General features: G+C 40.9%; 2 protein-coding genes across 5 annotated transcripts in view; one reads left to right on the top strand and one right to left on the bottom strand.

Annotated features, from left to right (window-relative positions):
- Positions 1 to 1,625: 1,625 nt before the first annotated feature.
- Positions 1,626 to 4,473, bottom strand: zp3c (zona pellucida glycoprotein 3c). 2 transcript variants are annotated; one of them, XM_020596147.1, is made up of 8 exons: positions 3,837 to 4,473; positions 3,648 to 3,754; positions 3,368 to 3,474; positions 2,652 to 2,835; positions 2,453 to 2,558; positions 2,278 to 2,378; positions 2,037 to 2,110; positions 1,626 to 1,824 (listed from the first exon to the last, which is right to left on the bottom strand). In XM_020596147.1, exons 1-8 carry the CDS (start codon positions 4,389 to 4,391, stop codon positions 1,697 to 1,699), a joined length of 1,362 nt encoding a protein of 453 aa, XP_020451803.1. In that variant the 5' UTR covers positions 4,392 to 4,473; the 3' UTR covers positions 1,626 to 1,696. The 2 variants fall into 2 exon arrangements, with proteins under 2 accessions (XP_020451803.1, XP_020451802.1); XM_020596146.1 differs by having other exon boundaries at positions 2,453 to 2,573; positions 3,837 to 4,472.
- Positions 4,474 to 6,159: 1,686 nt separating this feature from the next.
- The window catches only part of LOC109957974 (ras-related protein Rab-40C-like), an 8,830-nt gene continuing 5,408 nt past the window's right edge, over positions 6,160 to 9,581 (top strand). The window contains exons 1-6 of one of the 3 annotated variants that reach the window (XM_020596243.1): positions 6,160 to 6,271; positions 6,780 to 6,974; positions 7,076 to 7,136; positions 7,231 to 7,291; positions 7,377 to 7,454; positions 7,667 to 7,889. In XM_020596243.1, the coding sequence (XP_020451899.1) occupies positions 6,175 to 6,271; positions 6,780 to 6,974; positions 7,076 to 7,136; positions 7,231 to 7,291; positions 7,377 to 7,454; positions 7,667 to 7,889 (715 nt within the window). In that variant the 5' untranslated portion in view covers positions 6,160 to 6,174. The other 2 variants (XM_020596244.1, XM_020596245.1) reach the window with 2 other exon arrangements.

Below are 9,581 nucleotides of genomic sequence, written 5' to 3'. Positions count from 1 at the left end.
TCCAGAGCCAGGGCAACCTGCAGAAAGGTACAGGGAGAGAGAGAGGACACACTACGGGAGAGAGGAGACACAAAGTTAGTAATGTGTAATGGTGGTATATAGAAGCATATGGAGAGAGAGGAGAGGAGAGGAGAGGAGAGGAGGGAAGTGGAGGGAGGATGAATTTTTAGAGGGATTTGCAAATGATCTGTTAGAGGCCATGAAGACCATCTGCAATAGAAATGGAGGTATGGTGATTGAGGACTTTTAGATTGTGGGTACATGTGACATAACAGTCCACTTTAATCCACCTGAGCCATATACTTTTCAGTGTCTGCTCTGGAATAACCAAGCAAGTGACCTGCTGCCAGATATGCAACTCTGTGGTCAAATTAAAGTGGCAGAAAGTAAAATCCAAAATGGCTGCCACTGCCAATCTTCTGATGCAGATATGGTTTGTCTGCTGCACTGTGACAATGAGAAAATAAAAACTAAAATGACCATCTCTGATGGCCTTTGTGTAAAGAACACTTTCTTGTCAACATCACAAGTGACCAGATGGTTTCAGACCACTATCAAACAAGCGTGGGCACCAATTTCACACAAGTATGAGTTTGAGCTCAACATTCGCTACATTGATGCTCCAGGTGCTCTAGTCGATTCGATTCAGATCGGGAAAGAAGATTTGTTTCAATATGAATCCTGTGGTTAAATATAACACTGACACTCATTTCTACATTGCTCCTTGCTGCCCAAAGAATTTGGATACTCTCTGGACGCTCTCCCTGACCAGCTATGAGGATCATCTCCTAGAACATCTTGCCAAAAGCCTGCCTGAAAACTCCTGCCACATTCAAACACTTGAAATCGCATGTTTCCTTCACAAGAGACAAACCTCATTGTCAGGAAGTAGTGCGCTCAAGGATTTTCATTTCAAAACTGCATAAATGTTGCTTATAATGCCTTGAGGATTCTGCTTAAGAAACCTAGGTCCACCAGCGCCAGTCTGTTGTGTTCACAGGTCCGTGTTAGTACCTTTCAGGCATTAATGAGAAACCTGATGTACAGATTTATCTGTTGTGTGAATAACTCTGAGAACAGTCTTATAATGATGCTGGCTAATCCTGGTTTTAGTGTAGTACGTTACCAATCCTCTGTGAAAACATTGGTATAAATGTCTTATTTTAATTTTTGCTTTTTATATCTTTTTTTTTTCTTTTATTTCTTTTTTGTATGGACCTCGAGTCTGCTAATAAAGGATGATTAATGCATCTGCTTCTAACCAGAGACCCAACACAGTGGAAACACAACTGTGTGGCTAGCAGGCTTCAAGACCTACTGGATTTCATGAAGGGAAGTCTGGAGAAAAAGCTGCTGCACCATGTGCTTATTGGGAACCCTTTAAAGCAGGTCATTCAACTCCCCACCAAGTTTGCTCAGGCAAAGCCATTGAATCTCTTTCATCCTCTTGTGGTACACAAATGCATCTACAGAAATGCAGTGATGCATTTCCAGGAGATGCTTAGAAATGCAGACATGCTGATACATGATTATGTATAATAACTGCATCAACATCACCACTGGCTACATTTGAGAAATTCTGTACAAGACAAATATACAATCCAAATCAGCTTGTCAGCACTGAATGAGTCATTTGTTCATGAAGTTTTTATTTAAAAGCACAAGTCATTTCCATGCAATTTTCCACTTTTTCAGTTTAGGGGTCTTGCTCCATCATGTTGGGGTCTTCCAGATTAAACACCTCAACAGGGTCAGCCTCCAAATATTGATCCTTGCTGCTGAAGTTGACATTGACTGAGCGACTTGAGATGATTTTCCTGGAAGCTATTAATACAGGTTACAAACCTTAAATTCAATGTAGTTCAGTAATTTTATGACAAGATTCCATGATTATCAGATAATGACTTTAGACTTGCAGTATTGATTGTACAACAGTAAAATGCTTCTTCAAATGACTGATGCCCAAGTTGCGCTCTGTGCCAGAATGAGGATGTGTAAACCTAATGCATGTCACACAGACAGATTTCAAAACTTACCCTTAGGCTGTGCTGGAGGGCAAGCCGACGGACAGCAGGCGCACACAGAGTCTTCACCGTACAGCTCCTTCCACCTAAACAGAGTTAGGTTTTGAAAGCCAGCTACAAGTGTGGTGACAAAGACCTACACACACACACACACCTGGCAGTACTCAGACCACCACATGAAACATTTCATCCTACAATGCTATCAAAAGCACACTACCACCACCTGTATGTGTTCAGCTTTGAGTCTACTCACTTTTTTGTAGCTTGATCATAATTGCAGGCCTTTGAAATCCGGGTTGGAGTAAGTGACCTTATGTCAACCACACAGTGCATGAACAAGTGAAAGGCTGAACCCTGAAAAGATACTGGATTTCAGCAAAACAAATTAAACACTAGAGCATGCAGAGCTTTGTACCACTTGGCAGTACCTGTGATGAATTTGAAACCACATCACTGAAAATCATTGTGCCCACAGAGAATTTCACTGCCATATTTGAGGGTCCAGGGAGGAACCTTGACTGTTCCGTCACCATGCTATCAATCATACAGCTGCAATTAGAGAACACACACTGTGACAAACCTAATGAAAAGTAGTTCTGAAAAATGTCTCTTGGTACCCAATCTTACCCATGGTTGTCAATGACTACATATTTAGGGTAAGCGCTGGGGTCACGGGAGTGCGTTACAAAGCACTTGGTAATATACATCCTCCGATCTTCAGAACTTCCAGTGTAGTTAAGTTCCTTGACTCCAAAGTACACTGGCTGGCCCAAGGTGTAGGTTTCACTTCCAGTGATTTCATTCCCTGATGCTGAGGCAGAGAGGGGGAATCAGTTACTGACCTATTTTAAACAAAACAAGGGCTGCTGCATGCATTTGCTACACAGGGGTCTACAGAAAAATAAAATCATGCAATACTAATCTTTTGAGTTCCTGACACTTCCTGAAGACAGCATTTAGCATTACACCCAGGCATATGGTATCTATAAGACCCTTAACTCACAAAATATGATTGAGTGCATTTAAGTAATTCCCCTCAGATTACTTGCCAGTTTAATAAAAAAAAGGGACCAATTTATACAACCTCAATTTATTCTTATGCTGCCATTTTCCCACCATGTTACAGTATTTAACAATGTTGTCCAATATTTAGCATTTACCTACATGTATATTTCTAGCTTGTATACATTTCTGCATGTAAAAATTATGCCATTTTTAAAGATCTGTTTTTAATTAAAACTTCCCTTTGCAAAACCTTGTGGAGACACCTTGTCCTGAAAACATTGGCCAACACCTTTGCATGCTTAAAACAGAAATCAATTCACATTAAACAGGGAACGTACCATCTTGAAGAAGTAGGGCGAAACGTCTTTTTCCATTGAGCACTTTGAAAATTTTGTGTGGTTCTATTATGGGATATAAACTTGTATAGGCATAGGAGTACATTAACCTGAAACAATTTAGACAATACAAAATTAGGAAACCAGCATCTTTGTCATATAGGCTTAACAGCATGCCAAGTGCTGCTAAAATATATAGCCTCAATGTAGACTTAACATTAAATGCTGGTAGCTAATGTTAGTGGAGTCAGTTGCAACTTAAACCTAAAGTAGCTAGTCTTACCTTGGAATTTTACACTTAAGGAGAATGTGAAATGGCATTTCCCTTAAAACAGGAGTGGTTGGCTTATAATGGAGCTCAATACTGATGATCACATAATTGGAAGCATTCTAGAATGACACACACACACAGCTTTTTGTCACAATGAAGCACAGTGAAAGTCATATTGAAAATGAAAACGCCTTTACCAACCTCTATCTTGAATCCACACTCAGTTTTCAAATGGTACAGGAGGAAGTAATGGGTGGTGTTAGCATTGTTAACAGGACAGGTGCCTAGTTTCAAATATTTGAACGCATTGATAGTCTTAAAGATTTTTCTATGGACTCTCACATACATCCTGTCAAGGTGACATAGGATTTCAACCTGCTGTGTTTCACCTCCTATTCTTTCAGGTTTAAGAATATAGGGAGGAGTACCACGTAACACTGACTTGGCCCAGTCAGAGAGGGAAGTGTTACTGTTCTCTCCTGGCTCAAAAACCTTTTTTTGGTCCTTGGAAAGTGGAACAGGCAAAAACTTAAAAAACTTCATTGCTTCAGGTCTTGAAGATCCAGTGCCTGATAAACTGTGTCCAGCTCTGGGAGCAGGGACTGGCATCCTCCTCTCACCTTTCTCTGTTGCCGTTTTTGCCCAGTCTAATTCAAGACCTTGCATCAATGGACCATCTGCAGCTCTGTCTCTGAACTGATAGCTATAGGCCAAACAAAACAACAGTAATAAAAGCCCCACATCTATCAAACCCATTTTCACTCAGGCAGCTACCTCTCACTGAAACAGACCTCTCACCTAGACAGGTTGAAAGGTATAATGGTGTTTCACCTGGCTTTTTTGAGGCTTCCCACAGATGCAGCCAGTGCCAATCAAAACCAACCAATGAGAGGCGACCAATAATAATCACCCTTAACAGGCTACACCCTTCTCATCATCCACTGTGGATCATATGTAGGCCTTGCATTTCCTTTATCCAGTTCAGTGGCATAATATAGAAAATAACATTTGAATAAAATCAGTCATTTGAATTTAAAAGCCTTTGGGCCCCAAAACAAAATGTGTATTACACAAAGAATAGAGGTGACAAAATCAAGACATTAAATAAGTAAATTCAATATAAATGAAATGCCTTGTAATAATAGTACATGTTTTAAATAAAAAGGTGCAAAAGGCATGGTTATCTTGCTAAGATATTTTTAAATATTTACCACAGCAGATTAATTATATATACACAATTCCTATTACTGATAAGCATGCAGTCCGTAGCTTACAATAAGAGTCTCAGTGCTATTTACAAAATCAAAAGATCAGCTGTGGTCACTCAGTCTAGACCAGTGATTCCAAACTTTTTGGGCTTGCGGACTAGCAAAATACAATTCACTGTCAAGAGCAGCTGTACGACAACAAACAAAAGAAGTTTAGCTCACTCTGTCTCAGTGTGATCCATGGGCCTGCTTTCTGGAGACAACGCGGTCATAGCGAGGAACAGTGATGGAAGAAGTACTCAGATCCCTTACTTAAATACAAGCAGCAACACCACAGTGTAAAAATACCATGTTACAAGTAAAAGTTCTGCATTCAAAAAGTTAATTAAGTAAAGGTACAAAGTTTTAGCGTCAAAAAGTACCAGAAGAGAAAGTACTCATTATGCAGAGTAGAACATTTAACATTAATGTAATCATATGATTATAATTACTGATGCACAATTGTGTTTATCACACTTAATGTTGCAACTGGTAAAAAGAGAGCTAGTTTTAAGTGGCTTATATGCTTATAATTTGAAGTATTTTACATACTCCTGGGTAGTTTGTGGATTTTCTCCAGCAGAGACCAATAAAGTGATTATATGATTATACTGTAAACTTTGTTTTAATCTGGTTCTGAAAAGTAACTAGTAAGTAAATTTATAATAAAAAAATGTAGTGGAGTAAAAAGCACAATATTTCCTCTAAAATCTAGTAAAGTCCAAGTATGAAGTAGCACAGAATTAAAATACTCAAGTAAGGTAGATACCTCAAAATTGTACTTAAGTTTAGTACTTGAATAAATGTACTTAGTTACTTTCCACCACTGACGAGGAGAAATGTGTGTGAGTGACAGAGGCAATGTGTTTCTGACATCCATTCTGTTGCGGTGCCTTATTTTAATGGAACTCAGAGATAAAAATCCAGCCTTACACAGGTATATAGATGGAAAGTCCTCCATTGTTTTACAACTGCAGTAGTTTGTCCCCCTGTTCTGATGTTAAAGATGATGATTCAGAATTGAAAGGGTCATGTAGGTACCTCTCAAACTCCACTGTGAGTTCGACTGAGAATCAGCTGTCAGAACTTTCCCATGTGCTTTGTGTATGTTTGAGACATGTCACAGAACCTCCATTCCACACTTTTTGTCCAAGATTGTAGTTTTGCTTTAAAAGCGAAAATTGTATCATCCAAATTACTACGTACACAGGCCTTTGCATCCTAGTATCAGCCCAGACTATAGTTTTGGAACCTCTGGTCTAGACCAGTTCAAGTGGGTACTGCCCTATCCCATGCCTGACCACCAAGCGGCAGTATTGACCAAATTGCTACTTGGCGCAATCGAACGTGAAGAAGACGGCAAACTATACTTGTACGAGGCGCGTAAGGGTGAGATTCGTGCTTTAATGCAAGCGTTTTCAAACGCAGTATTTGACTTCTATGAAAGAAAATACGCTGGCGAGTTTGTGGTTGGTTTTGCATAGGTGCGGCCGGTTTGTTTGCCCGGCTCCATTAAAGTGTTGCACAAAGCAATTTAGTCGTTTCTGGAAGAACCATCCGGGCAGTAGGGACTCTCCTGTGTTGTAATCGTTTGTGTTTTCTGGCTAGCTAACAAGCAGTTAACATTAACAGCTACGGTTGTTTTGATTATGTCAGTATTAACGTTCTGGCTCAGCTCTCCAGAGGTAACATATTGACTAATTTTTCAATATAACATTAGTCCAGTAAAATAAGGAAGTTGCTGTTTGCCTTAGAAGCTACGAAGTAAACGATATAGCTCGTGTAAATAGTGGTGCACCAGCTAGCTGTTTAGCTAACGTTAACGTCAAACGACGGTCGCTCAGCTTTTGCTCCCACCGTTGGGGACCTTCTGGTTTGTTCCTTACCCCAACAACAGACGTGTGGCGAGCTTATAAAGCTCTCAGCGAGCCGGACCCAATGCGTGGAATGATGGGGTCCCAGAGTAGTCCTGTCAAGAGTTACGATTATCTCCTGAAATTTCTTTTGGTGGGAGACAGCGACGTCGGAAAGGGAGAAATCTTGGACAGTTTACAAGACGGATCAGTGGAGTCCCCCTATGCCTACAGCAGTGGTGAGCAAATATGTCTGATCTTGTTCAGTTGTTTAGAAATAATTTCTACGGACTAACATGACCACAATTAATGAACTTTATGTGATTGTATGTAATCTCAGGGATTGATTACAAAACCACCACAATTCTGCTGGATGGGAGAAGAGTGAAATTGGAGTTATGGTAAGCCTTTTATGATCGAGACAATAGTGGCTGCAGTAATGAACAACCACAGAGCATACTGGCCTACTTACCTCCTTGTGTGTGTCTTCATCAGGGACACATCAGGGCAAGGCCGATTCTGCACCATCTTCAGGTCTTACTCTCGTGGAGCACAGGTGAGATCTTGAGCTATTGTGGTCTTTACCCCACATCTTATTTAAGTATGTAAATATGACAGTATGTTTGGCTTTCATTCCATAGGGCATCCTGCTTGTATACGACATTACTAATGGCTGGTCATTTGATGGCATTGACCGCTGGATCCGGGAAATTGATGAGGTGATCCCCTTCAGCCCATTTGTCCTTGACAAAGTTATATCATGTGCATGTATCATTCCAGTCCTGGGAAAGGCTGTGTCTAGCTCTGGCACAGAGTCTGCACACCACATAGTTGGACATGTAGTATAGCCTTTTTGTAAGCCTGTGTTAAGAGATACATTAAGATGTATGATATTATATTGCTTTATTTTGATATAATCTTTTTTCATTAGCATGCCCCAGGTGTGCCCAGGATCCTGGTAGGAAATCGGCTTCACTTGGCTTTCAAGCGGCAGGTGCCAACGGAGGTGGCAAGAGCTTATGCAGAAAAGAACAGCATGACTTTCTTTGAGGTCAGTCCGCTCTGCAACTTCAATGTCATCGAATCCTTCACAGAGCTTTCTCGCATTGTGCTGATGAGGCACGGGATGGAGAAGTTTTGGAGGCCCAACAGAGGTGAGCTGGTTAATAATTTTTTTGCCTACTAATTCTCTCAGATTAGCAATGTAAGATTTTCTCCCCTCTAGACAAAGATCAGGTTCTAAAAGTTTCTTTGTTTTTTTTCTTTGACCAGAGTTTGCGATATTGAGCTCTGAAATCTACACTACCATCCTAGTTGAATGGATATGAATGAAATTCAGTTTTGTACTCTTGAAAATTAACTCTGAAAACCTTAAAGTCAGGGTAAAGTGGAAATGTATATGTCTTCTGAATTTGTCACACCACAGCAGGTTCTGCTCTATGCTTGGGTGAGGATTGGGTTCAGGGATGCTTTGTGTAGGTTAGGTTTGGAAAATTGTATTGATCGTTGTGGCTCTGAAGATTTATGACGGCATGGCCCAACACCCCCTCTTTTGAGCTAAATAATGGGTAAACATTTAACTCTTATACCGAGCTTCCACACGAATGCTCTCCCATTCTTCAGCACATTTAATTGTGTATTATTGATTGTTAATGCTGGTGACTGCTGTGAAAGGGGCAGCTGACAACTAGAGAAAGACCAAGTGACAGCCTGGAAAGACAGCTGACAAGAGGAAGTAGACCCAATTTGGGCAGCATGGACTGACAGCCCATGACAGCAGTTTAGTGTATTTAGGTTGCACCAGTCAAGCCACAAGTAAGCAAAAGAGCATACCCCAAGAGTCAGCAAGAGCAGGGGTGGAAGCTGTAATATATGAATATGGAGTGCAAAGGTTTGGAGTTTGCGAGAGTGCACAGTTTAGGTGTTGTATCACTTCAGCACATCTTCTCAGGGTGTGGAACAAACCTGGCACAAGGACAATACACTCGGAGACAGAGGGGATTTTGTTTGTTTTTGAGTGTGAAAAAGGCAGGAAGCAAGTCATCTTGAACAGGCTAGGTGCATGCCAGCTGAAGGCAGGGAGAGATTGGCAAATTAAAGTAGATTTAGGGAATCAGCTCATAGTTCCTAAGGAGATAGTCAGCACTAACCTTAGACCAGACCTTGTGTTGTGGTCAGAAGCACAGCAGATTGTGTTTTTTGTTGAGTTTACAGTTCCCTGGGAAGATACTGTAGATACATCTTATGAGAGGACGAAACCGAAATGCACACAGTTGGCCATGGAGGCAGAGGAGCATGGCTGGAAGGTTGAAGTCCACCCTGTGGAGGTTTGTCATTGAGGATTTGTAGCCAAGCCAGCTGTCTCTCTCCTGGGTGAGTTAGGTTATAAGAGGGTGGAGGCTAAGACAGGTAATTAGGAATCTAGCTGATAGCTCAGCAAGGTCCAGTGAGTGGCTCTAGAGCAGAAGAAAAGTGTGTGAATGGGGTAAAAATAGGCAAGTGATTTATAAATGGCAATTTATGTGAGGATTATTATTATAAGATGAAGTAAACTAGCATAGGAGGACAGGCTTAGTAAAGGTATTTGATACATGCAGCAGGCTTGAGGCCTACTTCTGGTGTTATGAGCAAGTTAACATGAGGGCATAGTAGAGGTTTGACTGGTTTGTTGGAATGAATACTGATGCAGGGTGGTTTCTGATGCAGTATAAAAGGAAGCAGAAGTCTGGCTAGTTATTCAGTGAACTATTTGAAATATTTGGTGGCTAGAATAGCTGGTGACTGTTTGGTAACAGTTAGCCTGAGTAGATGAAGCGATGTGTAGGTGCAGGCAAAAAAAAGGGGGG

Source organism: Monopterus albus, unplaced genomic scaffold (assembly GCF_001952655.1).
Source record: "Monopterus albus unplaced genomic scaffold, M_albus_1.0 scaffold29.1, whole genome shotgun sequence".
Taxonomy (NCBI): domain Eukaryota; kingdom Metazoa; phylum Chordata; class Actinopteri; order Synbranchiformes; family Synbranchidae; genus Monopterus; species Monopterus albus.
Note: the sequence above shows the minus strand (reverse complement) of the source record. Positions and strands in the feature narration are given on the sequence as shown.

Coding starts and splice junctions, on each gene's coding strand:
- zp3c (XM_020596146.1), bottom strand. CDS start 4,391: ATGGGTTTGATAGATGTGGGGCTTTTATTACTGTTGTTTTGTTTGGCC. Junction 2,836..3,367: donor CGCCCTACTTCTTCAAGATG/GTACGTTCCCTG, acceptor TCTCTGCCTCAG/CATCAGGGAATGAAATCACT. Junction 2,379..2,452: donor TGGTTTCAAATTCATCACAG/GTACTGCCAAGT, acceptor GTATCTTTTCAG/GGTTCAGCCTTTCACTTGTT.